Source organism: Phocoena phocoena, chromosome 13 (genome assembly GCF_963924675.1).
Source record: "Phocoena phocoena chromosome 13, mPhoPho1.1, whole genome shotgun sequence".
Classification (NCBI taxonomy): domain Eukaryota; kingdom Metazoa; phylum Chordata; class Mammalia; order Artiodactyla; family Phocoenidae; genus Phocoena; species Phocoena phocoena.
The window spans coordinates 69,379,697-69,401,938 of record NC_089231.1 but is presented as its reverse complement, the minus strand read 5'-3'; the positions used below and the strand labels follow the sequence as shown (position 1 = coordinate 69,401,938).

General features: G+C 40.2%; 1 protein-coding gene and 1 non-coding gene across 3 annotated transcripts in view; both read right to left on the bottom strand.

The window, feature by feature from the left end:
- The window catches only part of PITPNB (phosphatidylinositol transfer protein beta), a 61,786-nt gene extending 46,620 nt beyond the window's left edge, over window positions 1–15,166 (bottom strand). Inside the window, exons 1-3 of one of the 2 annotated variants that reach the window (XM_065889683.1) lie at window positions 15,070–15,166; window positions 10,371–10,401; window positions 7,440–7,585 (exon numbers count right to left, since the gene is read on the bottom strand). In XM_065889683.1, coding sequence (XP_065745755.1) covers window positions 7,440–7,585; window positions 10,371–10,401; window positions 15,070–15,089 — 197 coding nt within the window. In that variant the 5' untranslated portion in view covers window positions 15,090–15,166. The remainder of the gene's footprint in view (window positions 1–7,439; window positions 7,586–10,370; window positions 10,402–15,069) is intronic. The other variant, XM_065889684.1, reaches the window with a different exon arrangement.
- LOC136133334 (small nucleolar RNA U109) lies at window positions 3,459–3,583 on the bottom strand. The gene has a single exon (XR_010656486.1). It is a non-coding gene; the product is annotated as a small nucleolar RNA U109 (small nucleolar RNA).
- Window positions 15,167–22,242: the final 7,076 nt, after the last annotated feature.

Genomic DNA, 22,242 nt, shown 5'->3' with positions numbered 1-22,242 from the left:
TTGTGTACACTGAACTTCTGATGTAGGAGCTTTTTAAAAAAATCTTGTTCCTGAGATAAATAATACCTTGGCAAATCATTTCAAACTGCACTTTTTCCAATGAAACGTTTACATCTTCTTGTAGACAAAACAAACAAAACCATTCAAAGTTCCATTTTTCCATCCTTCTCCATCCTACTGTGGATAAACATCAAAATGTAGAAAAACATGGGGAAGAATTTGAAGACTACATTAATTTGTCATAAATAATCTTTCATTTTATAATCAACTAAAATATACCTTAAAGACACTGGAGACCTCATTCATTCATCCACTAAAGTATTTACTGCCTGTCCATTCTGCCAGGTACCATGTACATAATGGTGTACAAACAGGCACAATTCTTACCCAGAGCTCACCTTCCAGGGAGGGAAACAGAAAACAGGCCAGCAAACAACAAATGACAATGAAAATTACCTTTCCTGAAGGCTATGAGTTTTAAGGAACATAGCAGTGGGCAAGTGAGTACCTGCGGCAAGGGTGCTCAGAAAGGCCTCCCTGAGGAAGTGACACTACAGTGGTGACTAGAGGGTGCAGAGGGCCAGCTACATGAAGAGACAGCGAACACCAGAGCAGGCAGAGGGACCAGCATGACCAAAGGTCCTAAGATAGCAAAAGATCTGGTCTGCTTGGGCCACTCGGGAGGCCTCCAGCATGGTGAGACTGTAGTGAACAAAGAACAGAGGAATACAAGACAAGGATGATGAGGTGGGCAGGGTGCAGACAGATCACATGGGGCTCCTCTCACAGGCCTAAGAGTTTGGATTTTATTCTTTGTATGATGGGAAGCTACTGAAGGCTCTAAGGAGGGGAATGACACAATGTGATTTAAGTTTTAATATCATTCTGGCTTTGTGTGGAAAATTAAATGGAGTGGGCAAGAATGGACGGCAGCAAAAGTTAACTAAAAATGGATTAAAGAGCTAAATGAAAGAGCTGAACGTATAAAATTCTTAGAAAAAAACATAAATTGAATGTCAAAATTAGAAGCTTTTTAAGCCTCAAAGGATATAAGAAAATGAAAAGACAACTCACAAATGGGGGAAAAATACTGCAAATCATGTATCTGATAGGAGACTGGTATCCAGAATATACGAAGAACTCTTACAATAAAAAGCCAACCCAGTTTAAAAATGGGTAAAAGATTTGAATAGATATTTCTCCAAGGATCTACAAATGATCAATAAGCATATGAGAAGATTCTCAACATCATTAATCAGCAGGGAAATGCAAATCAAAACTACAATGAGATACTACCTCACGCCCATTAGTATGGCTGCCATTAAAAAAAAAAATTCCAAAAATAACAAGTGTTGGCAGTGATGTGGAGAAAATGGAGCCTTCATACACTGTTGTTGGGAATGTAAGATGGTACAATCACTTTGGAAAAGTCTGGCACTTCTTCAAAAAGTGAGGAGTTACCGTATGCAATTCCAGTTGTAGGTACATGTACATGTGTATGTACATACCCAAGAGAAACGAAAACATATGTTCACAGAGAAACTTGTACACAAATGTTTATAGCAGCATTATTTATAACAGTCAAAAGAATGAACAGCAAGAGATGAATGCAGGGAGGCAACCTGAGAAGTCTGAGAGACATGGAGCTTGCATTAACGCAGTGGTGCTAGAGATGGAAGAAAGGGAGAGATATAAGGGGGAAAAAATTAAAAACTGACTTAAAATTCCCCAATTTGTGGGAAAGGAATAAAATCGCCAGACACAAACTGAATATCTTCTGGAAGGTATAACAAGACTCTAAAATTCAAGAGAATTATAAAAAACAAAAGGAGAAAGAAGTATTTTTCACTGAACAAAAGGAAAGTAGGAATGAGAAATGAAATATACCATAAAGAAGAAACTACATTGGAAAATGTCTGACATTCTTCTGAAATAGGATCACTCCTGATGTAGAAAACTTTGAACTATTCAAATCTTAAGACTCAGGCCTATATACAGAGAAAAAAATTATGTGTTGACAGCTAATTCTCGACTAAAGAACGAATTACTCTATTTGGCTGATATTTATTAATTTCTTACTATACTTACTCAGTGATGCTCATATCTCTGTGAAACATCATATGTAATCAACCTTTGCATCCTCAGATGATTTAAACTTCTCATTTTTAAACACGAACATAACTTAAGTTCCTGGCAAATGACTCTTGTTGCTTACAAAAATGAGCTCTTAACTTGAACCACATGAAACTTTTAAACAATGATTTTCAATAAAACCTCTGCTTCGACATTTGAGGAACGAGGCCATTTTGCAACTGATAAAGCTTTATGAATTCTCCATCATCCAAGACTGAATGAAGTTGGCTAGATTATAATGCTTATGGGGAATAAAAAACAGTAATGCTGATTTTCCCCAAGGAAGAGAAAACAATAGCAAAAGGATTGGTCAGTGTGTCTGTATGAGGTCTCAGGACAGCTGCAAGTTTTTCTCTGAAATACCATCTTAAAAGTTGCACCACATTTCCTTGACCAGCTTCAAAATTCTTCAACCAATAAATTCTGTCTCACCTCCCCACCACCCACTATTAAGTGTATATTAAACAACCTTAGGAAATGTCCTCAAACTTTTTTGGCAAACGGGGTATACAACAAGACAGATATGTATGCATACAGAAATACCTGATTAGGTGTCAAATGGAGAAGTGACAAAAAGTGATGGTGTTTAGGGAAGAAGGATCAATATGAATGAAAGTAGTCAAGGAATGCACGGGACAGATCTGAGCTGTGCTCAGGAAACCAAGCAGGTTATGAGCAACCTGACGGGCGGAACAGGTCACTTCTCGAGGACAATAAAGAGATGGGCTTGCTTAGAGCCAAGGGTTTTTACTTTGGACAGAGTTATAACAATTGGAGATACATGGGTAATCTTGAGTAAGTACCTTGTTAAGTTCAACTTTATTTTGGATAAAGACTGGCGACTTTAAAGACTTAGGAGAAAATGGGATGTGGTGAAATCCATGGTCTTGGAAGAAATTTCTCTGTAAACTCTTTTGGAGTTCACTTTAGGAAATGGAAAATTTCCTCCCACAGGGCTCAGCAGTAAAGAGAGCGATAAAGAGCCACAATGCCTCCTGGGTTCCTGGGCTATCTCTGCTACCAAACAGCAGTGACATATCAGCCAGCTGCTGAAATCTTAGTTACTGGACCTAGTTTCCTCACTAGCAAAGGTTGACATGGGGAATGAATGAGTTCCCACCTAGACCACTTACAGTGACCAGTACACAGGAAGTACTAGATCCTCTGCTTAGAATCACAATGGGTGAACACTCACTATAAGTTATCAAAGGAAATGGAAAGAATATCAATCCATAAGAGGACTATTACCTGAGACTCAGGGAAACCAGACATTTGAAATGTCCCTTGCGATGATCACTAAATTTTGTATTTATTTTATTTTATTTTTATGTAGGAAAAATATACTACTCCTCAACCTCTACTGTAAGGCTGGTAGCCCTGAGAACTCCTTCTTTAATAACGTAGCATGTTATGGATGTATTAAATTTTGAATTTTTTAATACTTCACCAAGATTGTTTCTCAATCTTCTGGCTGAGATTAAGTGTGTATATCTTACCATGAAGTGTTTTTTGCTGAAATGGGAAAGCACACTGACGAGGGAATTCAGAGGCCTCGATAACACTTGGTAAAGCAGACCTCAGAATTCAAGTGTCCCAAATGTAAAGCAAGGTGCTGGCAGCCTCAGCCAACCAACTTACCCAGCAAGGTTTGCCACGTCTGCAAGCCTGTCTATCAATGCTGTACAGTGACAGTGCACAGAGCACTACTGGTTCCCCAATGGAATAAGTCCTGGAAAAGGGAACATATATTTCTGGACAGAAATTTAACTTCCTCAGGGAGAGAGTTCTAAAACTCTCTAGGGACTATGGGTATGTCTTCAGCATGCTGAACGGATGCCCTTGCAGGACACTGAAGTCTGATGGGGCTGTACTGCCAGTCCTGGGCCATGCCTGTGGTCTTTCCTCCACAGGAAGGCCTGAGCACTTGCTGCTAAATGATTCTTTACCCTTCCATAACAGTTATCCTGGGGCTACTGTGCCTTCAGTATGACACTGATGACTTTGAGAGTGGACATCTGATTGCCCTTGCTCCATGACCTCCCCCACGGGACCACAGTGACAGTGGGTCCCTGCTTTGTCTTTATTAACAGACAGCTTTTTTATTGTTTTTCATTACCACCAGAGTGGCTATTATCTGCCACACTGTCTGAGATCCATTACTGCTACCTTCTTTCCTTCTTCCCTTTCCTGTCTCATGCCTCTCCATGCTTCCATCCAGAACTGCCATCTCAGTGTGACAAGGCCAGCCTTCTATGAGCATCAAATAGTCCTCACCATCCGATCAGACCCCATCTCACCCTTCTCATGGGACACCTGTGCTCATCAGTGCAGGCCCTTGAGACTGTGACTTGTGACCAAAAGAGCATGGGATTAGAAATCACAGAATCCAGGCTCAGTCTCCATCCCACCACTTACTACCTGTGTGACTTCGAGTAAATATGAAACTTAGTGCCTTCTTATGTATAATGTGTATACTGCCCATGTCTCAGGACTGCAATGAGGATTAAAGGAGTGCATGAAAGGGTGAAACCAAAGGGTACTGTGGAATGATTTCAGCTCCTTCTAGGAATGAAGAAGCAGCTCCAGAAGCCAGACAGTGCTGGGAGGCTGGCCTCCAGAGCCAAGGTTTTCCTTTATTTAATTGCCTGAAAGGAATTCCGAACCTCATCCCAATAATCCCTCCAGAATAATAATATCTCTTGCACTAACCATATTTATACAGCCCTCTTGAACTTAACAGATCCATTATGTATGGCTGGAGTGTCACCTAAATCAGATATTTCAAAATTAATATTTATCATTCTTTACTTTCTCATTAAACAAAAATACAGAAGAGTAAAATAAATTTAAATCACCCATAACTCCACCACCAAGGGAAAAACATTCTTAACATTTTAATGAATCTCTTTCTAGGCGTTTTTCTGATTAACTTTTAAAATTATAAACAACATATTATTTATGTACAAATTTAGCAACTGGTCTTTTCCATGTAATAATATATCAAACATTTTCTCAATATTCCAACTCTTAGTTTTCAAATGAAGGATATTTTGAATCTATTTCAAGTTTATATGGACATCATAGACCAACAGAAAATTTTATATATCAAACTTTTGGGTTTATTTTAGATGCTCCAGAGAGTTGAATGTTTATAATAAAGGGAGTTTTTATATATTGGTAAAATTCAATTAATGAGTAAATATAAAATGCTAGAAAAGTAAGCTGAGTAAACATAAGTAAATTCAATACTATAAATATTATATAGGTTATACCATCTAGAATGCTAAAATTCTCTCAAATGGCACATTTTTAGATATGCTTAAGGTGCTAACAAATTAACAGAAACTATGAATAACACAGTCTTTATGGATAATTGATTAATCAAAGTTATTGCCTTCATTCAAACCTGCATCAGAAACAAAGAAATGCTGTGTTCTAAGCGAAAATAAAAGTAAAATTTAAGGTTCTACAAAGTGATGACCCACTTTATATTCATGTGTCATTATAAATGAAGCAATAGCCTCAAACTGAGAAAATATGAAAAATACTAATCATCACAACTTATCTGCAATTTTAAAAACCTCTATAAAACCCTGGCATTAATCAACATGAAGAGAAGAAAGCCAAGAGCAGAGCAGATTCCCTCTTCCTTTGATAAACTGGGGACACTACTGACAAAAAAAGACTCCTAAAAACCATTACTGATCTTTTGCCCTTGGATAAATATTGGTATGCATTTTCTATTTTAAAATATTTATGCCAAAGACAGAGATTAGACTGCCAAACTTAGGAGAATGTGCAAAAGAACCTCTGCAAACAAAAGAGATAAAAACAATGAACAAAGGATTTGAAGGGTCAAGTCACACAGGAAATTCAAAAGGCCAAATTAATATGAAAGACATTCAACTTCACTAATAAAGAAATGCAAATTTAAACAAGGGGCTATTTTTCGTGTATCAAATTAGCAAAAATTAAAAAGATAGAAAAATATGGGAAAACAAATGTTCTCAAACTCTTGGAAGGCAATCTGGCAATAGTATCAAAATTTTAAAAGAGCATGGACTTCCAGCAATCCTACTGTAATGAATTTCTCCTAGAGAAATAGTAACCTAAGGCATAAAGACTTACAGAAATACTACCTGTAACAGACAAAAAGAAAAATACCTAAAACACCTAAATCAACCTACCATTTAGAGAATGGTTAAGTAAACTATGTCCACACCAAGAAATTTTACTCACCTTTAAGAAGAATGGAAAGGGCATTAAATAACAACATGAAAGGATGCTCGTGATATATCACTGCATGAAAATTAATGCAAAGTGCATAACCATATGTATGGTATGATCCCATTTGCTGTGGGAAACAATAAATGATACAAGTGACATATTTCTATGTTTTTTATTAATTTATTTTTGGCTGTGTTGGGTCTTCGTTTCTGTGAGAGGGCTTTCTCTAGTTGTGGCAAGCAGGGGCTACTCTTCATTGCGGTGCGCGGGCCTCTCACTATCACGGCCTCTCTTGTTGCAGAGCACAGGCTCCAGACGCACAGGCTCAGTAGTTGTGGCTCACGGGCCTAGCTGCTCCGCAGCCTGTGGGATCTTCCCAGACCAGGGCTCAAACCCGTGTCCCCTGCATTGGCAGGCAGATTCTCAACCACTGCGCCACCAGGGAAGCCCTCTATGTTTTTTAAAAACTTATTTGAATACGTATAGAAAATGATCTGTAAGGATAAACTCTAGGCTGTTTCTAGTTTCTCTCTGGAGTTATGGGTGTGTGATGATGTGAGATGCGGACTAAGTTTTTAATTTATAATCTTCTGTTTGAATTTTTTAATAAGCAGACAGATCACTTTATAATTTAAAAATAACTAATAAAGGGCTTCCCTGGTGGCACAGTGGTTGAGAGTCTGCCTGCCGATGCAGGGGACACGGGTTCGTGCCCCAGTCCAGGAAGATCCCACATGCTGCGGAGCAGCTGGGCCCGTGAGCCATGGCCACTGAGCCTGCGCGTCCGAAGCCTGTGCTCCGCAATGAGAGAGGCCACAACAGTGAGAGGCCCGCGTACCGCAAAAAAAACCCCAAAAAACTAATAAAGGGGGAGAAACACTCTCAAAAAATTAAAATGCAACATACTAGCACAATGAAAAAAAAATTTTTTGTGTGTGGGGGGGTCACATTACAATTTTTTAAAGCACCTCAGCACATCTACTAGTGAGTTAGGTAGTTACATACTGAATAAGTAGGCTGGGTAGTCAAAGCGTGATTGTTTTATATGACTAAGCACCAAATGTGAACACCCTGCTTACCTCTTCAGGTGATAAATTTTGTGTGTATACTGTCCTTTTTCTCCATCCTTTTCATAAGGTTCATTCTTTAAGACTTCAATTCCTTCTCCACCACCAGTCTCATTCTTACTGGCTTCTGCAACAGAGTAAAGCTGCCCAACCTGATACTGAAATATCAAAGAATTTCAATAAGTCAGCATAAATGCAGGAACCTCCTGTGCTAAAATCTTATTGTAGATATAGAAAAGCACATCCAAACCATTTAGCACATATGTTCTATATGAAAACATGACTCAAATCAGAAATCAATACGTTTCGAGAGACAAACACCAGATGATCATACAGCTTCAAGAAACTGTAATATTTTACAAGATTTCCATTATTTAAGAAAACTGTTGGTTACAAATATTCTGGTGCTTTAACATATACTATCCATTTATCAAGACATCTTGACACTTGTTTCAGTTTTTTGAATGATAAATACACATTTGTATTTTCCAAAGCATTTTCATATCTATTATACCTCATTTAGTTTCACAAACTTCTAAAGAAGGTATGGAAGGAACATAATTGTTACTTCGCCAAATAAGAAAGCAGAGCAATCAGAATACCGTTCTCAATAATGAGGAGGGATATACAGTGTAACAATAAAAGCCTGCAAGTACAAAGAACCATTACAGTCTAAATTTTAGTAGACCTCTGGGGTGTTCTTTTCCATGCTTATGTATATGACATGGCTGATTTGGCCCTTGCCCACCTAAACACAAACAGTACTGGGTACCCAGGGTCAGAACAGTTAATTATGAAGTTCTCTAGTAAACAGAAACTGTTTTTAAAGTATTTATAAATATCCAAGTATTACCATAAAAGGCAAGAAATTGCTGATAGTGGTTTCTATTTCATTTTAAAGTGAATGAGAATTCTCAGTGGACTTCACCAATACCTGTAGGTGGGCAGTATTGTTCTATGCCAATCTGGAGTTTCTAACAATTCCAACAAATGATAAAAAGCAAAGTTCTTGTGTTCTAATTTGTTCTAGTGACTCAATCATGGCATTATCTTCAGTCTCTACAAATTTGGCTAAATTTCTTCCTTCCAATGAAGACAGCCTTGAAGAAAGGTCTTTTTCTTTTTTAAGCATATTTTCAAAGAAAAGCTACCTCTCAAAAGTAATAATTCAAAACTAACATTTTATTTGAGGAATAAAAAAACAGAGGTGGTTGTAAGCTTAGTAAATATTCATATCTAAAAAGCCCATGGGAGTATGATGCTATATTGCAGGTTAATTTACACACACACACACACATACACACACACACACACACACACACACACACTCAATTTGGAAAGATTTCTTAAACGCATCAAAAAAGTTTTTGTAGAGGTTTTAGACTGCAGAAAGGGCTTTTTTCTTTTGGTTTTCATGATACAACACCAGGGTTAGTCCAGTAATGCTATAATCCTTACGTCTTTCAAAATATACTTCTCAACACTGTGATATTTTGAAAACATGATTAAAATGTCTCTAAGCCAGAGGGTAAATTTGATCTTGGTCAGGAACAGAGTAACAAAGACTTACACAGGAAGGACAACAGTATCCAAAAATATGCTATTAATGGACTGATATTTTGCCACATGCTACTAGGCTTTCATTCTCATTTTTAAGAATAACTTAAAGACAAGAGGCATGTTTTATTAAGTCCAAATATAACAAAAAGCTGAGATTATTCTGGGTGACAATACTAAGACTCAGAAACTAGCTGAAACCAAAAGAAAAATTTAACAGAAACAAATGTCAATTTCCACATTCAAGTTCAAACAATTGTACAAGTAAAGAATAGGGGTGCCTGGCTTGTCTCGAGTGTTCTAATTCACTTTAATACAGAAACCTCAGGCACTACTGAGGTACATGCGGCTATGTTCAAGTCTACATGAAACAGTGACACACAGCTACTCCTTTTAAGTTCCTGCATTTTATTTTTTTTCTGTCTGCCTTCTGTCAGCTGTCACGTCTTAGGTTATCAGTTTGTTTTGTCCCACTTCCAATTCACTGCTTCTAATCGAGTGTCAGCTCTAGGAAAACCAGATAACCTAAGAGTGCAAGCTGTGCGCAAGTTACAGAAGGACCCAAAGGCCTTTATGGGTTTTCCTACACGTATCTTGATTTCTCAGAAGCTGTCTCTGCTTTTATCCTCATTCCTGGCTATACTACTGAGAGCTACAACTGCAGGACATGCAAGTTCTGAATAGGTGATGCATTTCTGTACCGTGCGGATCAAGGGAGACAATGATCTCTCACGGTTCTGTGGTCAGACTGTGTTGGGAACACTTTTTCAGTTGGGAGCAACAACTACAGCACGTGCAGTGAGCAGTGAGACGAGCTTGTGAGAAAGTCTGGAGATCACATTATATTAGGCCAAATGAATGTGCTGGGAATGTTTAACCTTGTGACCTCACGCAGAGAAGATGGAACAAAAGGGCCAGGAGGAGGAGAGAGAATTGTCCAAAAAATACCCTGAAAGGTCACCATGTGCAAGACAGAACAGGCTTACTTCTCTTTGCTCAAGTGGAAGGAACCGTAAACAACAGGCAAACTTTATAGGAAAGCAGATTTTGGTTTAAAGTAATGACAAATGTTTAAAATATGCAACAGTAAAGTAGGCTGCTTCTCCAAGCAGCAAGTGACTTAACCCTAAAGTGCCTAAGTTGAGGCTGGAACCTTCTTTCTCTGGGATACTGTAGACAGAATTCCTGCACCAGACAGGAAGTTAATCTACATTCTGAGAGCCTTCCAAAACAAGGCAGTGTTAACAGAAATTCATTTACAATTAATTATCTTTAACACATCATAATTCACTCTGTCACATAAACTGCAAAGTAAAGGTAAATGAATACAATGAAAATATGTCTTTAGATTAGCGTATCAAAATAAACTATGTAAGCAAGACTTACCTCCTGAACCGAACATGGCAAAACCACACGGCTAAAAAGACAAAAGAATAACAAATACGTTAAACATGAAATAGTTGGCTTTAAAACACAGATCTCCACGATTAAAGAGCTTTCGTTTTAAATCCAATGATAGCTTAGTACAAGATGTTGTTTATGGAAGAGGGTCTTTGCAATGACTACAGCTCTAAATAAGAGTTTTTAAATGGGGGAAATAAAACTACCCATTCCTGGCTCTCAACAATCACTTGCATTTAGCATCCTCATTATACCAGGACCCCAAAAACGCAGTTGTAGAGATTCTTGTGAGGAGTAAAGGAACAAGAGAAAACTCATCACTGAACATTGCAGGGTACAGGATATATTATTTGTAGACTGCCTGGTCAGGTTGTCCTTGTGAAACTTTTAGTATGGTTGCATTCTCCATCTATATATTATGCATTTTGTTTTTATGATACTTTCTCCCAGAATACATGTCTTGAATCTCACGAATGAATGCCTCCAAAAACTGTTCCCCACTACCCAATTATTCCTCAATTTTATTGAGAAAAACAAGTAAAAGATCCTTTAGACTTAGTAAGAAAAAACTTTACCATGGAAAATACGTTGAACTTTATAAATATAACCCCTTTTCAATATAAGGTTTCTGTGTTCGATCTTGTCCAAGAGTTTGTTACTGTACATACAAAAGGACCAGCAGAGAGGCATAATGCTCCTAAAGATGAATTCGAAAAAAGAATTCTATGATGTATTATTTTGTATATCAGGATATTGCATTTTATCTCCAGATTTTTATAGGGAAGTACCCTCACACTTATTTCCACAATAAGCTCCGAAAACCAAGGCCATCCCTGAATATCAAATGTCTCATGATAATAGCTGGTGTCCAAGATAGCAACTTTTTCATTTTTGGCCTGGTCATTCTCAGACTTTTCCCTCCTAACCATCAAGCTACCATAGCAGTGCCATTTAAAATCTTATTTAACTCTTTCTACTATGAGGAGAGAAAAAAAAATATCATGGCATTCACCTCAATTTTCATTTTACAGAAAATTCCCAGTAGTTTTCCTCATTCCAACTTCTCTTCAGCTCACTTTTCACCTGTTTCTCTCTCCTTAGTCTCCTCAAACGATGCTTGAAAGCCCACATCACCTTAATCTCCAACACGTGTAAAACACATCTCCTGCTACTCCCTCCTCCTTGACTACTGGGGGTCACTCATCACTCTGTCTTTCTGATAATGGTCATCTAAACACAACAAACATTCTCAAAGTCACAGTGGTTACTAATTTTTATTCTCATCAAGAATAAACTTGTTATACAAAATCCTTCCACACCTAATCATTTTAGCTGTCTCCTCAGGGTACACACTAACTTAACTTGCTCACTGTCTCAGTAACAGAAAATGAACTAGGGCGGAGGCAGGGGGAAGACTATGATACAGGCTGGGAGCATATTTTGGGAGATACAGACAAAGATACAGTTTGGGAGCATATTATCAGGGTCTGGAATACAATGGTAAGAAATCTATTAAATTTATTAGACAACAAGGAATCCTGGAAGGTTGTTCCAAAAGGTAAGTGACATAACTACAGCTAACCTGAAGGCGTCATCTGTAGGTGGTTAAAAACATTGAGAAGCAGGAAGGTGAGGAAAAGCCATCTTTTGGGAGGCAGGGTAAGGATGTACAAAGGTCCAAATGAGGATGCTGGGATGCGAGGAAATGGAAGAACAGAAAGGAAACAGTTAAAGACTTCCCTAAAGTTTCACAAAACCAAAGAATCACTGCTGAGTAATTTTAACAACTACTTACTAGTAGGAAGATCCCTATTTTTATATACTAACACTTTCAGGGAAACTTACTTCACGAAATGAAAATGACTGATAAAGACATTGTGAATGAATGATGAGTCAAGTAACTTCTTCAAGATTTGCTTAAGAAAAAGAGAAAAGAAACAGGCTTTGATTTTGTATTATTATTCTAAAAGCAGTATTCAACTTTTAGAGCAATTTGAAATTTTTCAAACTTCTCTGAAAATCCTTCTAAAATAATTTTCCAGATCGAACTACAAATAGTTCTTTAAAACCAGGACTTTTACACTAATGGCAATTTCATCTATTGCTTAAGCAACAACCCGAAGGGAACTCCCCAACCTGAGAAAGTTATTTCTAACCTTTTAATTCATGTCAAAAATAGATGGCATTTTTAAAGACAACAAACATTTGCCGAAGTATATTACAGTTTACCAACATCTTCACATAGGAATGACCTATTCATTGCTCCTGACCAAAAACAATTTTAGAAAGTTGACGTGTGAGTAGGAAGAATCATTTTTTTTGTTAAACAACACTGAGTTCTTACAGTGTGCTAGACTAGATGCTGTGTGGTACCGGGAATACTTATAAAATAAGAAACAGCCTCTGACCTCAAAAAGTCTAGAAGGAAAATGGGAATTCCCTAGCGGCCCAGTGGTTAGGACTCCATGCTTTTACTGCCAAGGGACCAGGTTCAATCCCTGGTTGGGGAACTAAGATCCCACAAGCCACGCCTCAGCCAAAAAAAAAACAAACAAACAAAAAAAAACAAACTCTAGGAGGAAAAAAAAAGTCTAGGGGAGACATACATGAGGAGTGAACATTAAGAAATGTAATTGTATAACTCCTCCAGAAAAAGTATTATACCTTGAACACATTTCAACACTTGTTACCTCGGCACATTAAAATTTTTATAAAGAAAGTAATGATTCACAAAACGCACAGGCATGCAAATTCCCAATGAGAATTTCTTTCCATGATTTAGCCTGATACTACTCACATAACTGTCAAAGGGATCGACTGAACACTTAATTCACATTTTAGGAGGGAGGAAATAACTAAGAAAAATGACTAGATCTATGACCTAAAATCAGTTCTGCAATGCACATGCTATGTGACTTGGGCCAAGTCAATTTCCTCCTGTCTTATTTCCTCCAGAAGTCTTAATATCTGCCACTTATCAGTTACAAAAACTTCAGAGTAATAAATGAGATAACACTTGCATGATACATTGTACAAACGACTTGGAAGAAAAATTTTTATAAATCCGAAGTTCAATACTATAAATAAGCTTTAACTGAAAATGTCTTTTCTCAGGATCCCTGTCACTGAATAAAGTTATAATTTTCCATTAATTTATTTAACAAATATTTATTGAACACTTACTATGTGCTGGAGACTATTCTATGAGCTGAGGATGTTAGAGTGAGCAAAACAGACAGATTCGTGGAGTTTACATGCAGTGAGAGAACACATCTAGTAAAATAAAAAAAATAACCATTGTGCTGCATGTTAGTGGTGATAACTGCTGTGGAGAACAATAAAGCAGGGAAGGCAAACACCAAATGGGGAGGGGGTGCAATTAGATCTTCAGAGAGGGATTCCCTAAGGTGATATTTAAGCAAAGACCTGAAATGAGGTGAGTTAGTGAGATGAGGGAAGAGCTCTTAATGCAGAGGGAACAGCAAGCAGAAAGGCCCCGAACTGAACTTTTCCTGGAGTAGTGGAGGAACAGCAAGAAAACTTGTGAGCTTGTAAGGGACAAGGGAAGGGACGTAACTGAAATCACAGCACAAAACAGTGTTAAGACCTCCTAGGCTATAGTAAAGGCATTGGCTTTTATTCTCAGTGAGATAAGGAGTCTGAAGAATTTTAAGCAAAGAAGCGACAGGAGTGACTTTTTAAAAGAAGTTTGAGAACACTAAAAATAAGCTGTCCGGAGTTAGCTAAATTAAGCCAAGAATTTTAAGAGTTTAAAATCAAAAGAGCATTTGAAAAACCCAAGAACGGGCCACACTCGAAATCCCTAGCTGCCCAAGGGATGCTGACAACACGAACCAGCTGTGACAGCTGAACATTCCCTACCAACCAGATTTCCTGTGATATTCACAATCCCTGCCGGTAGGAAATGCCGTAACTTTTCAACAAAACCACTTCGCCGGTCTGATGCACCTGGAAACCCTTTTATCTGACCAACCACATGTTAACGCCTCATCTAAACCCCGGGAAGTACACGGGGCCCAGAGTGTCACCCCATCTTAAAGATGTAGAAACTGAGACTCAGAGCAGAAAGATGGCTCTCCCGTGAAGGGAGAGCTTCACTGCCCAGTGAAGAGCATGTTTTCCGGACTCCCGACTCCAGCATGAACTTCAGGGCACCTACGTCCCACCTCCAGCCCCGACACCAGCGCTACCTTTGCCTGGCAAGCCCACCTCCCGCGGGTTACAGACAGGCTCCACCCCGGACGAAAACCCACAGACCCATCGCGTCTCCCCCACCCTTGGGCTTCAGCTGGGTCCCACCCGAGAGCCTGGGGATGGGCCCAGGTTCAAACGGGGGTGAGGGGATTAGGGAGAGAAGGCGGGTCCTAGCGGAAACTCCCGGCCGCGCCTTCCTGAGCCACGCGCTGCAGCTAAGACCCTGCCGCCTCCGCCCCTGGGTGGGGAGAGGGCAGCACTGTTACCACGACAACGCCAGGGGGGCCTGGGGGCGCGCCGCGGAGGGGCCTAGAGCGGGCCGGGGGCGCGGGCCGGGGGAGGGGGTGCGCGCAGGGAGCGGCCGGCCCGAGGCTCGCTCCTTCTTAGGAATATTCCACCACTTCTCAATCAATGATTCTCCCACCACAGCCGTCCCGGAACCTCGCTCACGCCCACCGACCCTACTCACAATTCTTTAATCAGCACCATCTTCCCGGAACCCCTTCACAGCTGCCGCCACTACCTCTACCACCGCCGCCGCCGCCGCTACCGCCGCTCACGGCGCCTGCGCGGCCCCGCCCCCTGCCTCCCGGGCCGCTGCGGCGCCTGCGCGTCCACACCCTTCCGCCACGACCCGTCACGTCAGCGAGCGAGAGGAGCTGCTCGGCCCCGCCCCAGTTCCGCGCCCCGCCCTGGGCGCGCGAGGCTTCTACTGCGGCTGTGCGGCTCAGCGCGCGCTGAGCGCGCGCTCGGTTGTCTCGCGTCGGCGATTCCTCCCTTCAGTCAAGTTCTCTCGAGGTGGCTGTGCAGCCTACGCTCTCTGGTGAGTTTTCCAGTCGGTTCCCTCGAAGTCGTTTTCTGGTGACCAGAGCTAAACTTTCTCTCACTGCTCTTGAGAAGGAGGCCTGCCTTCTTCACAGACCCCTCACTTCAGAAGTCCGTGTTAAAGACTCGAGACGGGTCGGAGAGGGGTTGGACGGGTGGGCGGCTCGCGCGCCGGTTCCACGAGCCCAGAACCAAGCCGCGTACAGCTGTGGCTGCACGAGTTCCCAACGCCCACACCCCCTGCCCCCGAGTCCAGAATCCCGCCGTGGCTGTGACCCGACCGCAGGGGCGTCCGACCCTCCCGACCAGCCCCCCGGGGGGAAAGGGGGTGCGCGCCCTTAGGCCCCGGAAAGGGGGCCTGTTGTGGGGAGACGCTAGCGGGTCCCGGTGAAGGCCCCACACGACTCGGGCGCCAGCCTGAAAGCCAGGAGGTGGCCTTAGGAGGAGTTGTAGCGCAGGGTCACTCGCTTGCTCTGTGCTAGTCTCAGGTCTAGGCCCTGGGATACACCTGGAAGCAAAATAGACACTGTCCGTGCCCTCACTTGGAAACAGATAAGAGAGAATTTGGCGTAGTGGTAAGTGCTCTTCCATGAATACGGTAACAGGGTAGAGGCGAAGGCAGAGTAATCAAGGGAAGGACTCTCCGGAGGCCACGGTTGAGCCTGATGTTAGCCCAGCCTGTGAAGATGGGGGAGGCATCCCAATTAGAGGAAAATAGACCGGGAGGCTGAAATACGCTTAGAGTAGTAGTTGAGGAGCAGGTGGAGGCCAGGTGTGGCTAGGACGTCTTAAGTGTGTGGGGCAGGGGGGGAATAAGCAACTAGGCCATAGTAAAGAGTTTGCGTTGTATGCTAAGAACCATGAGAAGTTGTTGAAAGGTTATTAAAGGAATTTTAAAAATCTTTAAAACACTTCTACATAAATTTATATGGAATACACCCAGTGGAGTTAGGGCTGCCTCCAGAAAAAGTAATAGTAGTGAAATATTTGCCTAAAGCTGGAAACTTCTCCTAAGGCAGTCGCTGGGATCCACTGAGTTTCTTTGATGTGTGAAGCCCTATGCTAGTTATTGTGATGGTGAAGATTCAAGGAAACACATGCTCTTACTTTCAGGGAGCTTAGAAACTAGGAGTAGCTTCTGTTGATTGGGAATCCGTTGTATGCCTTGTGTCAGTATGCCTACTGACTTTTTTCTAGATAAAAGTAAATAAAGGGCTTCCCTGGTGGCGCAGTGGTTGAGAGTCCGCCTGCCAATGCAGGGGACACGGGTTCGTGCCCCGGTCCGGGGAGATCCCACATGCCGCGGAGCGGCTGTGCCCGTGAGCCATGGCCGCTGAGCTTGCGCATCCGGAGCCTGTTGCTCGGCAACTGCAAAAAAAAAAGTAAATAAAAAGTTGAGGCATGTAGACAATATTTAGGACAAATAATTGTTCTCAGTTATGGGAAGAAGGAGGTTATGGTCAAAACATAGAAGATACTTAAAGGTAAGACTAGACAATCTACAGATTTGAATACTATACCAATGAATATGAGCACTGGTAGATTTTTTTTAAGGTCCAAGGAGGTAATATTAGTTAAGTAGTCATTTTAGTAGTTTCTCCCCAGATGTTATGCAGGCTGAAGATATAAATAGCTTTAAAAATGTGAATAAAGTTGTGGTTGATGTGCTTAATTAGTCATTAAGAAAAATTAGAACGTTGCAGAACATGTCTGTAACTTCTGAAGTCTTCCCACAAGTGTTCACTAATTCCATTCTCTGCATAGTACAGGTGCTGCTCATAGTAACACTCATATGTTTGTAAAGTAAATGAAGAGATAGTGTGCTGGGTGGAGCATAAGTCTGAACTAGTGTACAGCATGGACATTGTCTCCATTCCCCATGTAAAGATGCATAGTAAAACAGTCAATTGAAAACCACAAGATACAGACTTCCTTGGTGGCGCAGTGGTTAAGAATCTGCCTGCCAATGCAAGGGACAGGGGTTCGAGCACTGGTCCGGGAAGATCCCACATGCCACGGAGCAGCTAAGCCGGAGCACCGCAGCTACTGAGTCTGTGCTCTAGAGCCCACGAGCTACAACTACTGAAGCGCACGCCTAGAGCATGTGCTCCACAACAAGAGAAGCCACTGCAATGTGAAGCCCAGGCACCGCAGCGAAGAGTAGCCTCCACTCGCCGCAGCTAGAGAAAGCCCATGCACAGCAACGAAGACCCGGTGCAGCCCAAAATAAATTAATTAATTAAAAAAAAAAGATAAATTAGCCAGTTTAGGTGTATGTATTTGTGGGCAACAAAAGATACTAATTCAGGATTAACTAGGTTGATAGAAAATATGAAATCTGTATACCTACATCTGCTTAAGAGATAAAAAAGGCAGAATGAGGGAATATTGAAGAAGACTAGAGAGTAGGAAAGACGAACCATCACCCCAAACTGACAAAGAAGGAAATATAAAGAAAAAGATTATGACACATGAAAAAAAATAAGCTCATGGATTGTGTGGCATTTTCTTGTTTTAAAACTAAAGATGTTGAATCTTATGCATTTTTGCAAATATGGACATACGATGGGATATAACTTATTAGTAATTGTTTCCGGATGTGGAAAAGATCCACCCTCTTTTTTAAGCCTGATATCTGTTGTCCCTTGTTCTAACTTTCATCCTTCAGCAAAGGTAACCTTTACACACAAGATGTCTAATTGAATTTAATTCTACAAGCCTCATAGAACCACCAGTCTCATTACTTCTTATATACAATTTGGAACAGAGCTCGTTACAGTAAGAATGATGGTAGATTTTACTGAGGCAAACCAAAAGATTTCTGAACACGAGCAATGTTTGGAACATTTATGCACTAGTTGATAAAGTACAACTCTGGTCAAAGAAATTTGGATGGTCCTTCAAATACTACGAGTGAATATGGCCTGTTTTTTCCCCCCTAAGGAGACGTTCTTAACCTGGATCCAAAGGCCTTTTCGTGGGTGTTCCCGGGGAATTTGTGAACCACTGAAATTATATACATAATTTCATGTCTATGCACATTTTTCTAGGGGAGATGTCTATAGCTTTTATTTGCCTTGCTTACTCTGCAGTTTGCCATCCTGTTTTCTTTATCTTCTCCCCATTCCAGAATTATCTTGATTGAGATACTTTGATGAAAACCAGAAATATTTCCAAGAATGCATTAATATTGTCAAACATTAGGGCATAGGTCATAATATTGTACTGCTGTGGGAGAGACAGGATTGGACCTTGCAGTGGAAAGTCCTTGGCCTGAATCCTGGCTCTGCCACTAGCTGGCTCTGTACCTAAAGAGCTACTAATATCTACAACATAGATTTGTTGTGAGGAATAAAAGTATGAAGTGTCTCTTACACATTACCAGATATGTATTAGGTGTTCGGTGAATGGGTATCATTTTAAAACTTACAGCTTTCAGAGAGCAGAACTATAATTTAAATTAAGATATAATTAAGTTCCTCCCCTCTCCATCCCTAGGGGTAACTAATGTATGAATAGGAATGCATATATTGATATATGTACATACATTCATATATGTATTGATATATGGCTTTAACTTACTCTTTCACCTGCAGTGTATAGTGTAGATTTCTCTTCTTCTCTATTGCACCAACATTTGCTATTGTCACAGTTTTTTGTTTTTACCACTTAATTGGTTTAAAAATGCTGTCTCACTCACTTTGTATTTTTCTACAGGGAGAGGATCTTTTCATGTTTACTGGCCATGTTCTTAATCTTTGCTCATTTTCCTGTTGTTTTTTTTTTTTTTTTTGCGGTACACGGGCCTCTTACTGTTGTGGCCTCTCCCGTTGCGGAGCACAGGCTCCGGACGCGCAGGCTCAGCGGCCATGGCTCATGGGCCTAGCCGCTCCACGGCATGTGAGATCTTCCCGGACCGGGGCACGAACCGGTGTTCCCTGCATCGGCAGGCAGACTCTCAACCACTGCGCCACCAGGGAAGCCCTTCCTGTTGGTTTTGATTTTTCTTTTTGATTTGTAGAAGATATATACTATAGTCACTTTGGACTCGAAATTCCATGTTGATTATGTGCACTTTATATATTTTCTTTCCATATGTGGATTGTTGTGTCACTTTGTTTACAGCAAGATTTCTCAACCTCTGCAGTATTGACCTTTTGGGTCAGATAATTCTTGGTTGTGAAGATTGTTGTGTACATTGTAGAATGTTCAGCAGCATCCCTGACCTCTATCCACTAGATGCCAGTAGCACCACTCCAGTCATGATGATCCAAAATGTCTCCAGACATTGCCCATTGTCCCTGGGAGCAAAATTGCCCCTGGTTGAGAACCACTGGTTTATAGTGACTCTTGTGCAGAGTTATTTATCTTTAAGAAAACTTTATTCCACTAACATTTTTTGGGTTTATATTATACAGCAAGTCCTAAGTGTTTCATATGACCTAATGCTAACCTTAGCCCATTTACTAATCACAGCACATAGAAAATAGGTACTATTATTATCCCTGTTTTATAAAGGAGAAATCTTGCTTATGTCTTCTAATGTAGAGGAGATGTTAATCAACTTTACTGAGCTATAATTTACAGACAATAAAATGTATCCATTTAAAGTGTACAGCTTGAAGTGTTTTGTCAAATATTTATACTTCCGGTGATCCTCACCAAAAACAAGATATGTGACATTTCCATTGTTCTAAAAGGTTTCCTTGGGGACTTCCCTGGTGGTCCAGTGGTAAAGAATCCACCATCCAATGCAGGGGACTTGGGTTTGATCCCTGGTCAGGGAAGTAAGATCCCACATGCCGTGGGGCAACTAAGCCCACACGCCACAACTACTGAGCTTGCATGCCTCAACTAGAGAGAGAAAACCTGCACACCACAACTAGAGAGAAGCCCATGAACTACAATGAAGAGCCTATGGGCCGTAACAAAAGATCCCGTGTGCCAAAACTAAGACCCGACGCAGCCAACAAATAAAAAATTAAGATAAAATAAAAGGTTTCCTTGTGCCCCTTTCCATTCAGTTCCCCCACACTCCCAGCCCCAGGCATGCGCATAACTGCTTTCCATGACTCTAAATTAGACTTGCCTTTTCTACAGTTTCATATCATTGAATGGTATACAATGATATACTTGAACAATGCAAGTTTGATCTGCGCGGGTCCATTTATACACAGATTTCTTTCAATACTAAATACGGTATGGTCCTGGTTGGTTGAATACACAGATGCGGAAATTCAGATATGCCAACTGTGGGACTTAAGCAGCCTCAGATTTTGTTATTCGCAGCCAGTCCTGGAACCAATTCCCCGTGGATACTGAGAAATGACTGTACCATGTCCTTTTTTATTTCTGGCTTCTTACACTCAGCGTGTTTTTGAGATTCATTAATGTTGTGTGTAGTTCAGTCCTGTTTGTTGCTGAGTGATTCTCCTTTGTATGGATATATCAGATTTTGTTTATCCGTTTACTTGGTGGTAGACTTTTGAGTTCTTCCCAGCATTTGGCCAGTATAAGTAAAGCTACTATGAATGTTTGTGTGGAAGTCTTTCTGTAGATATGTTTTCATTTCTCTTGGGAAAATTTCTGTTGAATTATGAGGGAAGTAGACATTTAACTCTAGAAGAAACTGCCAAGTAGATTTCCAAAATGGTTGTGCCATTTTACATTCCCACCAGCAATGTATGAGAGTCCAGTTGCTTCACATCCCCTTCAAAACATTTTAGCCATTCTAGTGGATATGTTGTAATATCTCACTGCAGTTTAATTTGCATTCTCCTGAAGACTAATGATGTTAAGCACTTTTTCATTTGCTTATTGGTCATTTGTGCATCATTTGTGAAGTGTCTGTTCAAATCTTTTGACCATTTTAAAATTGGTTTTCTTTTTATTGAGTCATAACAGTTCTTTATATATTCTAGATATAAGTTCTTTCTCAGAGGTATCTGTTGTGAATATTCTCTCAGCAGCTTACCTTTTCACTTTCTTGATGGTATATTTCAAATAGCAGAAGTTTTAAATTCTAGGAAGTCTAAGTTATTTTTTCTTTTATGATTCATGCTTTTTGTGTCCTACCTAAGAAATCTGCCTACCCCAAAGTCACAAAAATCTTATTTTATGTTTTCTTCTAGAAGTTTTAAAGTTTTACCTTTTACATTTAGGTCTGCATTCTATTTCAAATAAGTTTCTTTTCCTCTTTTTTTAAATTGTAAAATATACATAATTTATCATCTTAACCATCTTTAATTTTTAATTTCATAATGTTGTGAATCCATCTCCATAGCTCCTTTCACCTTGTAAAACTGAAACTCTCTGCCCATTAAACAATAACTCTCCATTCTCCCTCTCCCCAGCCCCTGGCAACCACCATTCTACTTTCTGTCTATATGATTTTGACTACTGTAAATATTATATAAGTGGACTCTTTCAGTCTTACCTTTTTGTAACTGGCTTCTTATTTCACTTAGCATAATATCCTGAAGGTTCATATTGTAGCATGTGTCAGAATTTTCTTCCGTTTTAAGGCTGAATGATATTCCATTATATGTATATACACGTTTTCCTTATTCATTCATTGATGGACATGTGGGTTGCTTTCACCTTTTGGCTATTGAGAATACAGGCATACCTCTGAGATAATGCAGGTTTGGTTCCCAACCACTGCAGTATAAAGCGAATATCACAATAAATCAAGCCAAATGAATTTTTTGGTTTCCCAGTGGAAACCCAGTGGATTTAAAAGTTATACACTATACTATAGTCTATTAAGTGTACAATAACATTATGCCTAAAAACATGTACACACCTTAATTTAAAA